This window comes from Dermacentor andersoni, chromosome 2 (assembly GCF_023375885.2).
Source record: "Dermacentor andersoni chromosome 2, qqDerAnde1_hic_scaffold, whole genome shotgun sequence".
Taxonomy (NCBI): domain Eukaryota; kingdom Metazoa; phylum Arthropoda; class Arachnida; order Ixodida; family Ixodidae; genus Dermacentor; species Dermacentor andersoni.
In genome coordinates this window covers 120,396,406-120,414,756 of record NC_092815.1, presented here as the reverse complement: position 1 = coordinate 120,414,756, position 18,351 = coordinate 120,396,406, and the positions used below count along the sequence as shown (strand labels likewise).

Below are 18,351 nucleotides of genomic sequence, written 5' to 3'. Positions count from 1 at the left end.
AATGAGGTTCTACTGTATTTCATGTATAGCAGGCTTGAAAAGCACCTATCCACCCACTTGAAGATTATGCCTGATGCAACACATTATGAAAAACAATGACAGAAGTGAACCCACTACTTACAGTGACATACTCACACCAAGCAATAACACGCATCCATCTACCTTCCCACTAATTCTACTAAAACGTTTTGCCCATTAATCAAACTTGCATCATAATTCCAGTCAAAAGTGTTTAAAGATGTAAGCCTATTTTAAATATTATTACTTTCATAAATGCTTTTGCTATTGATACACTATCTTGTCATACACAATTATGTACATAGCACCTTGGAAACTTACTAGCGCAGTTGTAAGTTAAAAGGTAACTCACTTTTCAATACAATTTTGAACCCTCTCATAGAGCCCTGTGGGCCTGTGTTTCGCAGTCTGAGAAAACACATCATTCTTTCTTCTCTTTGCATTCACCCAGCACTGTTTTTGTCAGCTGTTGCCAGAATGTTGTTTTGGAATATTTTTGTTTAACTTCAGTTCATTGATTGATGCGCTTGAATGTCCCAAAGTAACGCAACGCGATGGGCTGTGAGAGATACCATAGCAGAGCGTCTCAGATCAACTGCAACCCGAATCTTGGTTTGAACTCGTTGGTGTGCCATACTTAAGAAATCAGTGACGAAAAATAGACACGGACAGAACTGAGTGGTCTATTGCTTAGCACTTGCGATTTGTTATTGCATTTGTTTTTGTGGCATGTTCACCATGATCACTTGACTTGGCTGTGCAAAAAAAGCAAGTTCCTGTTCTGTATAAACTCTGCTAAAAGTTGGCACCCATCCCTTCATGTACGTTTTCTATTTGTCTCTATTTTGCTCCATTGATTTCCTGAATTGCAACCCTTTCATGTTCTTTAGCATGCACCCAAAGCATGGTGCGCAAATGTTTTTGTATTCTGGCCTTTATTGGAATGGTGGCTACAACAGCCAGAAATCTAGGCCACGGAAACGTGCTCAGCAGCTTAGAGCCCGTGTCACTGTGACAAGTGTAGTTAATTATTATGTCTGATAAAGTGCTATAAAACTTTTAGTTCCGACAGTTCGAATTCATGCAAATCAACTGTAGCTAATTGCAGCACGCAATTGATGGTTGAAGAACAATCCTTGTTGGATGCTCCTGAAGCCCCTTCATAGCTTCTACAGTTTTTTAAGTAGCACCAACATTAGAGCGACCACCGTTGCCCTATTATGGTTCCGCTTAGTTCCGGTTCCACTGCTTCAGAAAAGGCCACAGAAATGTTGTGGCGGCACTTCCGCTTCCGCGGGTTGGAAAAGAGGTGGTAAGGGAGAGTAGAGTGGTTTGGTGATATACTAAAGCCCCTTCGTTGTGTTTACTGCCGGGCAAGAGCAGTATGTAGGGGGTTTTAGTGCATACCACCGGCTGTGCAGTTGTGGAGAAAGCGGTGAGGTCATGCAGTAGAAAGGCCAGCAGAAATATCATGGCGGCACTTCCGCTTCTGCACGTCGCAGAAGAAGCGAAGAAAGAGAGGAGGAGAGTGGGTTGGTGCTGCTTAACCTGTACTTCGTTCCATACATAGAAGTCAACACTGTAGAAGCTAGAGAGACTTCTTGCTGTGGCTTCGTTCGCACTTATATATACAGTAAAACCTCGTTAATTTGAACTCATTTAATTCGAAATACCGGATAATTCAAAGGTTTTCTGCGGTCCCACATTTTCCCCATGTAAATTTGATTGGAAGATTCGAACCGGCGGCCTAGGCCAACCTGGTAATTTGAAGATTTGGGGTGCTATGCGCCAATTCCCGATCCCCATTTCACCGCAAACCCGACGAAACGACGACCATTCGGAGCCGCGAGGCAACGCCACATAGCAATCACGATTATGTATAGATGAGGCACCCGACCCGTAGTGCTGCTAGCACAAAAATCAGTCCACAGTACGCCCACGCACCGCCGAAACGCACGCCTTCAAAGGAGAAGACATGCTTCACTGCAACGCAGCAGGCACACCTGTTTTTGTCACGTGCTTTCGTCCCCCACTCTGCACGCTCCTCACAGTCGCAGCGGTCACAGCGTCAGTGCGTGTTCGGTGCCACTGCCACTGGCTGCCGTTCGCCTATTCTCTCTCCGCACGTGTGACGACGTGTGTAGGCACGCCGGTCTGCGCCATTTTTTTGTGTGGGGTGTTTAGGGGTGTTGCAGCTAGCATGGTGTTCTTTTTTACTTTTTTTCTGAACTGTGCAGAAGTGTCAGTAGGCGAAGATGCCAAAGTATAAGACTTTAACACTGCAGCAGAAGTTCTGCTTGATCCAAGAAGCGGGTAAGAAGATGTGTGTTCCAAGACCAAGTTGGCTGAAAGGCACAGCAAACGCAGCCCATCTTCCCGTCAATGGAACGATACTGCAGGAGAAGGCCAACGTCTTGGCTCTACAACTTGGGCACGAAGAGTTCAAGTGTAGCAATGGATGGTTCAGCCATTTTAAAGAACGCATTAATTTGACCTTCGTAGCCATGTGTGGCGAGAGCAGCAGCGCAAACAAGACCGTCGTCGACGACTGGAAGAAATACACGTTGGCTCTGTTGCTTAGCCAGTACGGTGCAGACGATGTGTACAACCTTGATAAGGCAGCCCATTTTTACAGGATGCTGCCCACAAAAATGTTCGCAGCGAAGGACACCGTGGTCAAGGGTCGAAAGCAAGGTAAGGAAAGAATTACCGTTCTGTTCGGCGTGAACATGTGTGGTAAACACAAGCTGCCACTACTTGTAGTAGGTAAACCTCGCTGGGAAGCCTCACTGCTTTAAAAATGCACGGCTGCCACCAAGGGATGAGCTTATCTACCGGCACAACAAGAAATCGTGGGTCACAGGCGCAATATTTGAAAATAACATTCAGCAGCTTGACCGCAAGTTCGCGGCCACAGGCAGGAATGTACTCTTCGTTGTTGATAATTGCCTGGCACCTGGTGACATCCCACACCTGAAAGCTATCAGGATGGTATTTCTTCCTCCGAACACCACATCGATCTCGCAGCCAATGGACCAAGGCGGTATTCACCACACGAGAAAGATTTACCGCCGCTACCTGCTCAAGCACAATGCTCCTTTGCTACGACAACGGCAAGAAGTACTCGATAGCCCTCCTCAGGGCCATATGTCTTATTGTGTATGCATGGAAGCAAGTGGAACTTACTTTGATCATGCAGTGTTTTGAACTTGCTGGCTTCTCGAAGAAAAGCACCGTTGATGCTGATGCTGACTATTCATGTGTACTTCATGAAGAAGGAGCTGAGTATTGCAACCACATCAATGCACTCTGCGCAGAGCATAGCGAATCCGGTGCAGTCGGCTTCGCCGAGTATCTGCACTTTGAAAATGATCAACAAGCGTGCTACTCAGACTTGGAGAGCGAAGCTACCGCTGATGCGACCATGTGCGATGACAGCGACGATGACAACGCTAGCAAGCACTCTTGAGCACCTGCTCTCACAGATGTTATTGAATCGCTGAACGTTATCTACAGTTCTGTTGAGTGCCACGGTGGAAATTCTCAAATGCTGCACGTAGTTGGCCAACTAGTAAACATGACCCTTGAAGCCTCGAACTATAGGATACGGCAAACCAGGGTCTCTGATTACTTTAAGTAATCCAAAGATCGCCGAATAAAGGTATAGCGCATTCCTGCAGGGAAATATTTTACCTGGGTTGCATGTTTTGTGTGTTTGGTTAATTCGAAAACCCGCTTAATTCGAAGATTTTTGCAGTCCCGATGGCTTTAAATTAACAAGGTTTTACTGTAGTTCGATGTTTTTTTACTGCAGTTGTACGCAACTGTTTCTTATATAGGCTCAGTATTGAATGAAACAAGTTTCAACCCTTAGAAACGAACACACTGTGGTATACAACTGCTACTGCATTGTTTTAGATCATTTTTATTTTTATTGTTCGTTTCGGCTTCTTCTTATTTGCGACCCACTGCGAGGAGCCTCACGTGCATGCTCGTGCGAGCGAATGCTGTTGGTGCGCAGCGAAGCATGGACGGAGCGGGCGGAGTTGTACCATTGCTTGACCGAACTGCTTGCATAGCTTTTACAGCGTTGGCTGCTATGTATGGAACGGAGTATAGGCAGTGGACAAAAGCACTATGCAGGAGCTTTGGGCTACTAACAAAGTTTAATATTCTCTGTGAACAATTGTACTTGCATAACTGATTAAAACTACATTTTACTCATTTAAAATCTGTTCAGGCAAAAGACAGAATTATGACAGCACACGTGTCAGCGCTGGTTTATGCGCTGTCGTCGTCTCTTTGTTAAACTGTGTGAACTTTCCATGAGTACATTTTAGGCTGTCAACCATAAAGAACTGGTGTGGCTTCTCACTGTTAATCCATATCTGCCTTTTCTTCTAGGCTATCCAACTGAGGAAGACTTGTCATGTTTTGCTGACGAAGGGGATGATGACTTCCGGGCAGAATTCGAAAGTGAAGCTGTCAAGACAGAAACCAAAGTTAGCCTCAAAGAAGAGGCTAAGGTTACCATCAAGCAAGATGCCGAGAAGGAGATCAAGGATAGGTGATTGTGCATTTTATTTCCCATCTGTCTTACTATTCTGTGGGTGCCATATCTAATAAACCTCCACATATTTAAAAGCTTTACTGCCACTAATTTTACACCAGACGGTGTGCATTCAAAGCTATGTTCACATGAAGTCTGCATAGGGGCCTTTTTTGATGCACTTTCTGTGCAAGTTCAGTGTGTGCAGCATTTTTGTCCTGCACCATGTTGTTCAATTTTATGTGTGGAAGCCAGCTCTGGATAAATTGATGGCTCTTCCGCTCTGGCTACTTCGGAAGTAAAGGTGTCATGGAAATTCATTGCTGCAAACTCTGGCATGGCGCTGCACTTGTAGTTAGTGGCGTGCAGACAGAAATGTCTCCCCCTTTTAGATTACAACACTCAGTTTAGCTTGCATAAGGATGCAAATTAAGCCTAGACAGTTTTTGCAAAGCCTAGACATCTTTCGGGGAACATTGTTGAAGGCGTATGCATGCTAAGTCCCGTTAGTTCAAATGGTTTCTCGGAGGCTGAATGTCCTGAAAAAAAAAATGTGCATAGCTGTCATGTAGTGCTGTCAGTGGCAGACTGTAACGACGATGGGAAAAAATAAACTGCATTTTTATGTGCACATTTGTGAAAAAGGCTGAACTGCATGCAGCAGGCAATACGGCTAATCATCACTGCATTTTTGTTTTGTATTTGCAAACATCACAGTGCTCACAGCTGCTGCTTTATGCTTGCATATCACAAACTCATTGGGCACCGGACACTAGAGGATTGGTTCAGAAGAAGCTTTACGTGTACTTAAGGCCGTCTATTATTTCAAAGTTCAGACAACTCAAACCAGTTGTATCTATTTCTCAGGACTAAATTTGCCATAATATTTCTAGACATCGCCCTCTCATCCTTCAATCAAGCCATAATTCATCAGAAAGTGCCGAGAGTAGAGTGCAACAGCATGTGACAGCAAAGCACATGATGTGTCTGCTACTGTATAAGCTTCTAGAATAGTAGGGCAGAAATAAGGAGGTAGCGTCACACTTTGATATAAAATTCAAGTAATATCAGTTTCTTGTGCTAAAACATCTAGTGGAGGTTTCTTGGTTTAAGGCACCCCCCACAGAGCTGGGACTCCAGCTCAATTGCCCTGCTGGCAACTCAAGAGAGGCCACTAGAAACAAGAAAAAAAAATCTAACCTGAAGCAGCCAACAAGTCCAAGTACTGCTCGCAGAATTTGGACCCTTCCCTACTAGTATTGCAAGGAGTTGGAACCACTATTCGACAACCTACCACCGACTGCGTCTGGAATCATGAGGACTCACCGCGTTTGAGCAATCACACAAACCTTCAATATTCACTGGGTGTCCCTGTGAAGACCCTAAGGATTGGCTGGAGCAGTTCGAACGAGTAGCCAAGTTCAACCACTTGGCAGATGACACGCTCCGAAATGTTCATTTTTTCCTTAAATATGCAACAAACGCCTGGTCCAAGAACAAGGAATTGATGTTGACCACTTTGCAGCCTTTCAAGGTCGGCTTTTTACCTCTAGAAACATTGTTTGCTTGGAAAGTGCCAAATTTCTTCTGCAGGCCGACGCTCGGCACATAATGAAACAGTCATCATGTTCATCAAAGAGATCAAGCAATTTTTCCGACAAGCTGACCCTGCCATGCCTGAGAAGATCAGTCATCTGATAAAGCGCATTGAGAGGAAGCTTTAGCTCAAGTGCGGCTATCTAAATACATGTACTAATAGGATAATTCATTTTTCTCGGCAACCACTGCACCAAATTTGACAGGGTTTGTTGGATTTAAAAGAAAAACTTTAAATCTAGTGACTGTTGGATTCGAATTTTTGATCTAGGTTGTCAATTTCTTTTAAAAATTGGTAAAAATTGAATATTTTGAGAAAATAAAATTATCAAGTTTACAACTCTGTAACTCACCAATGAAATATATCACAATTCGACTAAATGCATATAATAGTACATCTAAAGCGGACAAAATTGATATGTTACACATGAATCTCCAAAAATTTAGTAATATGAAAATACAGCTTTTGCAGAACCCTTGTACACAATGCAACAAATTCACGCAAGATATAAAATGACATATTGAATTTGTCCGCTTCAATGATCTAATGGATGCCATTTACAGAACCATGATTTCTCTTCTTGATGCAGAGCTATTAATTTGTGAACTTTGTGCTTCTATTATTTTCAAACTTTCAATGTCTTGAAAATCTTAACAAAATTTAGGCCCTAAATCGAAATTCCGATTTCAACAGTCACTAGAATTCAGTTTTCTCTCTCAAATGCAATAAATTTCATTAAAATTGGTTCAGGGGTTATCTCAGAAAAAGGTTTTTGCGTTTTGCATGTTTGAATAGGTCGCATCGGAGTTGGGCTCGAGCTAAAGCTTCCTCTTAAAGAAGAACTATTCACCTTACTGATGCAGAAACCACCAAACACGGCCATGGCGCTCGACACAAAGGCAGTACAATACTAAATGAAAATGTGCTGAACATCCACTTAAAGCAGTATGATCTCCATCAGAATTCTCTCAAGGTTGAATCAAAGTAAACAAAACTATGTAAGTAAATTATGTGTAAGTATTATGTAATTATGTGTAAGTAAATTATGTAAGTAAATAAAATTATGTAAGCACCAACTGTCTTCAAGAGATTGCCTGGGCTGTTGTTCTTGAAGAGCTGCAAAAGAAATTTTCTCTGCAACCATTCCTCAGGTTCCCTCACTGTCGAATGTCATTAGAAAAGTGATTCAACGGGCCCTGGGCACATCGTAGTGGGCACAGCCAGCAGCCCTGCTGACACAACCATTACCAGGCACCGCAAGTTATGATGCAGGCCAAAGTAGCACATGCCAGAGTGTGTTGTACCATTTGACATTATGAATTGTTTACACCTGTCCCTTGTGCCAGCAATCCAGAGAGCCAATTGCAGGAGAACCAATGTTTGGCAGACATCTGACCACCAACCACTTTGAGTCCACTGCGGGGAAGCAAGCCATACGTTCTGCACTTGCCCGTACCATCAAATAGATTTGTGTGGAATTCCCATTAGTGTGCTGCCGTGCCCCCTCTCAGGTTAACAACCATGCCACATTGAGACTTACCTGTGAGAGGCTCACAATTCGTCTTCGAGTTGCTTTAGGTTGCCATTACCATTCTACCACCTGTTGCCATCATTGCATCCCACGTATGATAGCATCATATGTCTAAAGGTCACTGCCCTCAAGATGTATTTCTGCCAAATAAATGCCAATATAGATTCGAAATAATATCTTATCTGTCTAAGGTGATCTTGCATTGCTCTTTAATGTCCCTCTAGTGAGCACTGGAGTGACACAAGAGGCTATAGCTTACGCTTTCTTTCTTTGTCACCTCTGGCATAGTAATGTACACTGAAGCAGGAACAACTTATAAGGACACCAAAGATAAAAATTATTTGAGCTGTACTATTGGTAAATTACCCTACTAGTACTACAATAGTTCAAAAAAAGCCACATCTACCACAAGAAGAGGCTTAATAAGCCAGAAAAAGGGTGCAACACAAAATACTCGTGGTGACATCGTCTTGAAGTTCCTGCACCAGCTCACCATGACATCATGGATTTTGGAGCCGTCTGCTCATTAAAGGACACTAATAATTTGTTATCAGTCAACATGGATTAGTTTGTATTCTAAGAGAGCCAAGGACTTAGCAAACTTCAAGAACATTTACTGGACCACAATAGCCTAAATACAAAAAAAGTACTTTGAAATATGACATCACATTGATGTACTGGTGCAGGGGTTTCAGTGCAAGATTTTAGAAATAGTACTTTGACCGTATTTTCTCATCTAATAGTAACTGTATTACCATGAAATTAATGAAAATACAGTTTTGGGCAAATACAGTCTAAACTGATTTAGTGTTTCTCTCTAACATTTCCTTAATATGTCATAGGTGATCCATCTGAGCATAGTAATATTTCTACTGCATGTGTTTTTTGCATTTTCAGCTTCCCTCACTGGAATGGGCTGCACGTAAGCGAAGTTGTGCCAACTGCTGAGATTTGCCTGGATGGTTTACCTGTAGTACAAAACGAGGAGGGTGAGAGCGTGGTGCAGTTCTTCTGGCTGGATGCTTTTGAGGACTACTTCAAAAATCCAGGTAAGCTAAAACACAGAGTTTGTTCGAGGCACCCAATTGTTTCTGTAGGCTCCTACTTAGCTCAATATAATGAGTACCGTATTTACCCCATTGTAGTGGGCTCACAAATCTAACGTGCGCCCAGTTGTCACAAGTTAACACTAAAAAAATAAAAGTGCACCTGAATGTAACACACTGCTGAATTATAAAAAGAATTTATATATATGCATATATACACACACATGCACGCAGTAGGCCCCCACGTTCACGAACGCCAAAATGAGACGTATAGAATTTACCGCCGCAGGTGATTTCTGTCTTTTTGTACGAGCTTTCATAATGAAAGCAGCGCATCGTCATCGCCATTTGCGCTACATTGGCCACAGATTCCAAGCACATAGGGGTGGTATTTTCAAAAGATCACTTTTAGATATGCAGTTGACTTCTGTTAATTCAAGACTGATCAAATTGACTGAATTATCTGGCGGGTCAACTTGGACAAGATGCAGATAGAAAACTCAAAATCGCACTGCTAATTCATTTGGCAGTGCTTTACCAATTCTAACCTGGCCACGAATCAAACATGCGCTCACCTTTTATGTGTCTAAAGTAGGAAGCAAACGTAGAAATGACATTAAAGCTCCTAAACAAAGTAGAAATGCAGTGCACACCTGATTTTCTTGCAAAAGAACACGAGCAAGGGCGTATGTGTTGCACAAAGACGACCGGTTTCGTAAAGTCAGCTTTGCGGCACTACATCTATGGAACGCGGTAAAGCCTATGAGCGCTGTGCGGGTGGTTTTGCTATCGTGTCCAGTTGCACCGCGCTAGCAATCTTTGGTCCCAATTTGCTGGGGAAACAAAAAGCGTGCATTAGAATCGGGTAAATACCATAATCAGACGTTGTGAGCTAGGGTTATAGCTTGGAAATCTCCCTGGAGCAGGCCGAAAATAAGCGTTTTCAGCGGGAGATCACGCACATTCAGTGCATTCACTGGCCCCTAAGCTTCGCCGAGACAGACGCTGCCACTAAAGGGGTCGCTATTGGTGTCACCATAAGGGTCAGGCGTGTGCGTACTGACTGGCCAAGTTCTAATTATCCAGGGACGGCAATCTCAGGATCGAAATAACAAAAGTGTAAGCCCATGGAAATATACGGCTGCCGGCCGAAATTGAATCAGCCGAAAATCAAATTAATCGAAAATCAAATGAATCGAAGTAAAATTAGCGGAAGTCTACTGTACTACTATCACTTTCATGGGACTCTGCAATGACTTGTCAAAGCATGAGTCCCACTGCGTTCCTGGCACCGTGCTCAGATAGCAAGCTTTGCAGAGTTCCAGAAAGGCTGGCAGCCGGTTACATCAAATGTCTCCTGTGTTGAGTCATGCAAAATCTCGCGAAAGTGGTAGTATTTAGGAAATAATGGCCAGTAATACTCTATGTCGTAGTCAAGCACAAAATGAACTAACAGCAACCTTTACAAAAAACATGCTCCGTCACCATTTTGTGATGGTAATTATGCTGCGCCTGATAGCTCTGACAAAAGGCTGTTGCCAATGCTGAGAATGCGGTTTTAGTTTCATATCTGACTGCAACATGCAGGCAATTTTCTGACCCCATTTCTCTGGAAAAAAAAGTGCGTGTTAGATTTGGGTGAGTACATTAGATCATAAGCTTTTGAGCTGATGACAGGTGTGTTGAATGTGTACTGTTAGTGTACGGTAATAGTTCCTTGTACAGAAATGCGACATTGTCGGTGACCCAGATTGAATTGAATTGGATTTATTGATAGGAAAGACAGAGTGGTCGACCTGAGCTAGAGTGCTCTAGTCTGCTACTCTGCACTGGGGAAGAGGGAAGGGGAGTGAAAGTACTGGGATGGGTGATGATGATAAGAGAAGTGGTGAGTGCTTATGTACATGAGACAGTTGTCTTGCTAGAGCCGCTCGTTGAGCTTGGTGTCCTGCAGAAACTTCAACAATACTTTTGTTGCACGTATTGAAATTGCAGTGTTAGGCCATGGGCCGAGGATAGCTTCCTCCGACAGTGGTTGCCTGCCAACGCTGGCTAAGAAACTTTCTAACAGAAATTCTGTTACATGAATTATACCCCACTGATAAGTTAATCATTACACTTGTACATGCAGACAGCCTGTCTGGGGCATCAAACTGCTATCCATGTTAAAAGTTTCAGGAACCAGCAGTAAGCTTTTGTTACAACAAAATTTCTTTACTGTGGTTAATGTTTCGTTCAAAGTTTAACATGCTAACGATTGAAATGCATGTAGTTTAGACCAGAATACCCGAAGCCTGCAAATGGTATATTGAGCAAACCGGCAAAGGTGCCCATTTTTGTTGCCCTAGTTCTTTTTAATGTGATGCAGCTAATAAAGAAAGCACGGCATATACTTCCAAAGTACAGCGTGACCCAGCTAATTTTAGCCAAGCTTTTAAAAATAAAATATTGAATATTGTACGAGGACGCAACCAATGGTATTCCGTCAGCAGTGACATACCGCACAAGGAGGATTTTTCATTTTTTTCTTGATTGAACCATCAATTATTAGATGAGAATAATTAACACCTGTTTAATTGCTCAATTTAGGGCACGAATTTCAATAGAAATGTAATAGCTGTGTTTTAAAACACCCAATTCGGTTGTTTTCAGTGTGGTATGTTGCGGAATGGCTTTTTATGTATTATAAAGAAAATGTGCGAAATATGAAAACACAGTTAAGAGGAAGCTTTAGCTCGGGCCTAACTCCAATGCAGTCTATTCAAATACAGTTAAACCTGGATATAACGAAGTTGACAAAAGCTCGCAATTTTTCGTTACATGCAGGTTTTCGTTACATGCAGGTTTCGCGTGAAGGCTCGTACGAATGATGCAGAAACGAAACCAAATAGCTCAATATATCCGTGAAGGTGAACTCACCCTTCAATCATTTATTTTACACTAAAAAACTGCGTAATTTCCGCTTGCTTCTTCGGCGCGAGTGTAGGCACAACACGCCGCTCCAAAGAGGGTAAATCGTGTAGAGCTCCTTCATCGTCGAGCGAGCCGACGAAACGGCGCATAACGTCCATTGCGTTCATCACCTCCTTTGCAGTAGGCACGTCACACGGATCTGCCTCACAAGCTCCATCATCACCGCCATCCGGATTTTGCACGCTTTCAGCTACTGCTGCATCAGACATTTCTTCTGTAGTCACGGCGGCGTTGTCGGCAAACAAAAAGTCAGTCAGTTCAACGTCGTCGGGTACACCACCGTTAGTACATAGCTCATTCCACGCTTCGGCCACATTGGACGGAGTAGAAAGGTCTTCCTCCTCCTCGTCGGCACCAGCCCGTGCGTTTTTGGCTATTTCGGCCTTTAAAAAGCAATTCGCGATAACTTCTGCCCTGACCTCTTGCCAGGAGGCAGCAAGCATCTCGACTGCTTGATAAATGTCGATCTTCATCTCCCGTTCCAGACGGATGTCGAGAAGTATTTTCAGGATTAGTCGGCGCCGGTAACAGCATTTAAAACTGTTAATGACCCCTTTGTCCAGGGGTTGTATTAGGGACGTGCAGTTGGCCGGGAAGTAATGCAGTTCGATGTTCGACAGCTGCAGGCCCTCGACGTGGTGCGCCGAGCAATTGTCCAGCAGTAGGCAAACTTGACGGCCTTGCCGCTTGACGTCCTGGTTAAATTCCTTTAACCACTCAGAAAATATTGGCCGAGTCATCCACGCTTTGGAATTCGCCACATACTTCACGGGCATACGCTTCGTTCCCTTAAAACACCTGGGACGGGCACTTTTGCCGACAACTAGCGGGACTCGCTTGTCTGTGCCGTCGAGGTTGGCACACAGCAGAATCGTTATGCGGAGCTTGCTCTGCTTTCCACCGCGGCAGTCATCGCCTTTTAACGCTAGCGTGCGGCCCGGAAGCATTTGATAAAATAGAGCTGTCTCGTCGGCATTGTAGACATCAGCCGCCTCGAAGCGACTCAGGATTCCAGGCAGCTTGTCAGCCACCCACGAAGCAGCAGCATCGCTGTCTGCGGAGGCAGATTCGCCGCTGATTACTCTTCCGACGACACCGTGCCGGCTCTTAAATCCCTGCAGCCACCCGTTGCTTGCCTTGAAATCGTCATGACCCAAGATACACGCAAAATCCTTTGCCTTCTGTTGCAAGATCGCGCCGCTTATGGGTACATTTCTGGCTCGCGTGTCCAAAAACCACGTGAACACTGCCTTGTCCACATCAGTGTATGTGGACAGCTTCAGTCTTTTTTTCTTCGAGCTTGTTTCCGACTCCACTGCGTTTCTGATGCTGTGTTCCGCACTCAAAATCGTTGATAGTGTGCTCGCTGGAATGCTGAAACGAGTGGCAACGTCCTTCTTCTTCTCGCCCGCGGAGACTGCATTTAAAATTGCGAGTTTGTCTTCAAAAGACAGAACTTTTCGTTTTCTGGCAGTAGAACTCATCACGACCAACCGACGACGCAGTTAGAAGCGGAGACGCACGACTACACGCCGACAGGCAGGCCTAGCACCTCCAAAACAAGTCGGACAAACCAGTACCAGAGCACAGTTGACACACGCACACGTGCAGAACGCAGGACAACACTCAAGATGGCGAATGCAACGCACCCATAGAGAAAGAAAAAAAAGTGACGGATATCGTTCGTCATCGTCCCTCCCCCTCTCCCTTCCGGCGCCTTGGCAATGAAAGAACCGGCTATCAGCGTTGCTTTTCAAGTGAATTCTTACACATAAGTGTGTATAAGCCGTTGAAACAAATGAAAATCACAAAATAAGAATGCTTGTCCTCAAATCCATACGAAACAAAATAATTCTGCAAGAAAAATCAGCTGCCGATACCAATGCCACCTGGTGCCACGCTAGACAAGCAAAGCCTGAAAAGACTGCTACGTTAGGCACGGAGCGGCGCTAGTTGCCGCCATCATCATCATCATCGCTAACTTTGCTCGGTCGCGGCAATCCCTGGCGTGCGCGTAGCTGCTGGCTCCTTACAGCATTAATATTCAATAATCTAGAGCATTTCTTCGGCCGAATTTTCCTTAAAAGTGCTAAAAGTAATGACTGATCAGCTTTGGGAGTTCGTTACATCAAGGCTAACCGCCGCAACGCGTTCGTTACATCAAGGTCGAAAATACATGGGCTTCAATGGGGGCAGCGTTGGGGAATTCAAAAACTTCGTTAAATCCAGGAATTCGTTACATATAGGTTCGTTACATCCAGGTTTAACTGTACATGTAAAATGCAAAAATGTTTTTCTGAGATGACCCCCGGACCGATTTTAATGAAGTTTGTCGCATTTGAAAGAGGAAGTTACCATATTTACAGTCGCCGACCATTTATTCGGACCTCACGGGGACTGCGGAAATGTCCGAGTAAACAGGTGTCCGAAAAAGCAGATTAAGAAAAAGAAATGAAATCCTTTATTTCCACGCACTTATTCGGGCTTGGCAGTAGGCTTGAAGAAATCGTGAATGCGCCGTTGCATGCTGTTCCGTTTACGCGCAATCAGATAAGCCTGAATCTCGGAGAGGGTCGTACGGTCACTATAGGCGGCTGAAAGCACAGTCACTGTTTGTGCACGCTCCGCATGCGACGGCAGCGTAGCACATAGTGCGTCATCTTCTGACTCAGGGTCATCGTCCGGCAGTGCAGCAGAAACCTGACGAATGATCCCGCCGTCGTAGAGTTCTGCGCATGTCAGTACAGCAGTGTCAGCACCTGTGAAACTGTCAAATGAGACGGTGTCCGGAATCGCAATGCAACCACTGCGCAGGTCTCAGCAGAACATTTTCCGCGTCAGTGGGAGCACATCGGAAGGCGACAAATCTTAGGCCTCCCGGCACCCGCTTGCCGGCATTCCCCAGCGGTCTGCGCGGGCACTGTCGGCGCCATTAGACACTTGACGCGATGTTTCCGTACGCCGTGTTGGATCATCGAAACCTCGACACAGCACACAAAGCAAACACCACCGTGCCGAAACCAGTCGCACAAATGAAAAACGTGGCCTGCTCACAGCGTCGTGCGCGACGAGACAGATCAGCTGCTGGATTGTCTTGACATGGCTTACTAAGCTGAAACCGGAGCTGCTGTACAGCCACTCAATCGAAACAATGATGATGAGTGGGTGATTTCCAGTAGCGCCACTTCGCGGGGCAGCAAGAAGGCTCTGTTCAAAACAAAAATGGCGTTCAGCAAGTCGAACTATGCACCGGTCATAGTCGGTGCATGATGCTCTCGATCGAGTTGGCTCAAGGAGTGTCCGAAAAATCAGACGAGAGGTTGCAACGTGTTGGAACTTTCGGCAGTTATTATACATTATGGTCTATGGGGAGAATGGCGGTGCCGCGAAGCTGACCAAATAATCGGGCTTGTCCGAATTTTTGGAGTCCGGAAAATCGGTCGGCGACTGTACACGAATCTAGGCCGCCCCCGATTCTAAGCCGACCCCCGAATGTCCAAAACAATAAAATATAGCAAAACTTACCTCAAATGTAGGCCTAACAAAAGATGTGAGGACAGCGCTTACAAAATGAAAACAGCGTTTATTTAATATGAACATGCTGAGCCCGCCCTACATTATCATCGCTGCTAGCCCAGACCACATGCGCGCTTGCGAGCGTCCGCAAGCTCAGACAGTGCAACACGGCTCGCACGCATCAAAACGCGGCGCGATCTCAATGAACAGCTCCTCTCCGTTACTGCACACTTATTTTCCTTATCACTGTCATCTCCTTGTTGCGGTGCATGCAAAAGGCGTCCCCCGTTGCCCCCTACGACGACAGACGTTCTTCTCATGGATGCCGAAGTCCCGCCCGGCTTGAACGTTTGACGATGCCTCTGCGGCTGGCACAACTTTTCGTTTGAAAGTTGCACTATACTAGTAGCATCGCCCGTTTGGTGCCATTACAATAACACCACATTATGGGCCATGCCGCACACAAAGAGATACCGTACACCAATACGACACAGGTCAAAATAGCGATGTCGCTCGTGTACTTCTGTTGGCTACCGGCGCGTCTAATAGCAGCTGCGATACTGACTTTTCTAGATGGCACTAGTTATGCACCATATTTATCATATTCAGTTACAAATTGGTGTGTTTTTTAAAATCCTCAAATCTAAGCCGACCCCAGAGTTTGGTATATGATTATTTGAAAAAAAAACTATCGACCTAGATTTGAATAAATACGGTAAATTCTAGTGACTGTTGAAGTGGCATTTTCTAAGGCCTGAATTTTGTTAAACGAATTTTAACATATTCGCAAGTTCGAAAAAAAATAGATGCACGAAGTTTATAAATTAATAGCTCTGCATCAAGAACAGATGTCACGGTTCTGTAAACGGCACCCATTAGATCATTCAAAATGGACAGATTCGATATGTCAATTTATATATTACGGGAACTCGTTACGTTGTGTACAAGGGTTCTACAAAAGCTGTATTTCCATATTACTGAACTTCTTTAGATTTGTGTGTAAGATATCAGTTTTGTCTGCTTTAGATGTACTATTAGATGCAATTCGCATAATTGTGATATGATTTTTTCTTGCTGAATTAGAGTTGTGAACTTGATAGCTTCGTTTTCTGAAAATTGTTGATTTTTGCCAATTTTCAATAAAATATTGATGACCTAAATCAAAAATTCGAAACCAACAGTCACCAGATTTTAAGATATTTTTTTTTATGCAACAAGCCTCATCAAATTTGATGCAGTGGTTGCCGAGAAAAACGAATTTTCGTTTTACATGTATTTAGATAGGAGCAACCGAGCTAAACCTTCCTCCTAAACCTCAATATAGCGAACTTCAATATAATGAAATTCTCGATATAACAAAGTATTTAACTTTTCGTAACCTCTTGTCCATAAAACATCATGTATCTATAACCTCAGTATAACGATGTGATTTGAATATAATGAAATTTCACTGGCACCACAAGGGAATGGCCAGACAATAAATAGAAACTTACGTGGATGCAGATGGTTAAATGATTGAATTACAAGCGGCTGCTTGCAAACGCACCTCTCAAGTCGCGCGCCCTGCGATAAAAGGTACCTCCAAAGTGGAGCAGCATCATGTTCCGTATAAAGTCCAAGTGTGATAAGATCCTATCACGCCCTGCGTCTGTCTCGGCCGTGGCTCTGCATGGCTCTAAGCGCAGCTTAGCGCATACGCAGCCACGCTCCCTGCTTTAGAGGTAATCTGCCATGTGTCCAAAGAGTGGGCGTACCAAGACGGCGTGGCACCATGTAAGCTGTCTTCCCGCACATTTAGTATTGGAAGTTGCATAATCTCTAGTTTCGTTGACCCGTTGGAGCGAGAGGCAGATGAAGCATTCGCTCCCCACTGTCGGCACTTTTCCTGATACCGTGGGAGCGGAGTGCATGCAAAAGCGGGGTTGGCTTCGCTTAAATTGTACAGCCAATGCAAAGACATAGTCGACGTATGTGGCATGAAACTGTATCATTCGTCGTCGACTCTCAAATTTATTAAAATTAATAGATTTCCCATTCAAATTGGCTTTTTTCGATTTCCCGATAATTCAGAAAATGCTGCAGCCCCTTTCTGTGTAATAACAATCGATCATGCCTACTTATTTGCATGAAAGGTGGAATTTCAATACAACGAAATTTCGATATAACGAAGCAAATTACCGATTTTACCGACTTCGTTATATTGAGGTTTAACTGTAGCTGCATGATTACGCTTCCACGTGCTGCGACACCAGCGGTCCCTGGCGTTACTCGGAAGAATTAACTCTGCTCAATGCCTGACTCGGCGGCCAGATGAAAGTGGCGAGTCATCAGTATTGCCGTTGGTCACTATGAACAGTGAGCTGCCTTTTCCCCACGGAAGCACGGGGCCAATGCAGTGCACAGCAGCGTTGAAGAAGAGGACAAAGGCATTGAGCAGAGTTAATTCTTCAGAGTAACGTCTGGGACCACTGGTGTCATGGTGAGCAGATGCATAATTGTGGCGCTCCTTTCATATGTTGCGTGTTTTCTTTATGATGCAAAAAAAAATGTGCACGAGACATAGCACACTGAAAACAACTGAATCGAATGTTTTAAAACACAATTATTACTTTTCAATTAAAATTCATGCCCTCACTTCCATAATTAAAATGTTTATAACTCATTGTCGTCTAATTTTTGATATGAGAAACATCCTCCTGATGTGGTATGTCTCTGCTGACATTGGTTGCGTCCTCATATGTTCAGCATTTTATTTTTAAGAGCTTGGCTAACGTTAGCTGGAACACCCTGTTTGACTCCTTAGTGTGCTCTTTGATCTGTTCAAAATAATGCAAAATACATTTGCACATTTCACATGATATTGTGAACATGATGCTGGCAGCTGCCTGCCTTTCATGCAAAAACCAAGGTGCCAGTGCTCGTGGCGACCACCTTGGCACTTGTCGCAGCATCTGTTACACAAATAATGCTTTGCCACTTTTGGCTGCACCTCCATGACATTTCAGTGTCGAAAATAAAGATTTGATTTGTCCAATACATTTCTTGTCCTGTTTGCCATTTATGTAGTGCCCTGTAAAGGGTTCTGAAGGGTAAATAAATTGTGATAAAGCTGCTGCTCATT

General features: G+C 44.1%; 1 protein-coding gene across 1 annotated transcript in view; it reads left to right on the top strand.

Moving 5' to 3' along the window:
* PolA1 (DNA polymerase alpha catalytic subunit) overlaps nucleotides 1–18,351 on the top strand; it is a 153,723-nt gene that overhangs the window by 12,093 nt on the left and 123,279 nt on the right. The window contains exons 8-9 of the mRNA XM_050188005.2: nucleotides 4,423–4,585; nucleotides 8,593–8,744. Coding sequence (XP_050043962.1) covers nucleotides 4,423–4,585; nucleotides 8,593–8,744 — 315 coding nt within the window. The remainder of the gene's footprint in view (nucleotides 1–4,422; nucleotides 4,586–8,592; nucleotides 8,745–18,351) is intronic.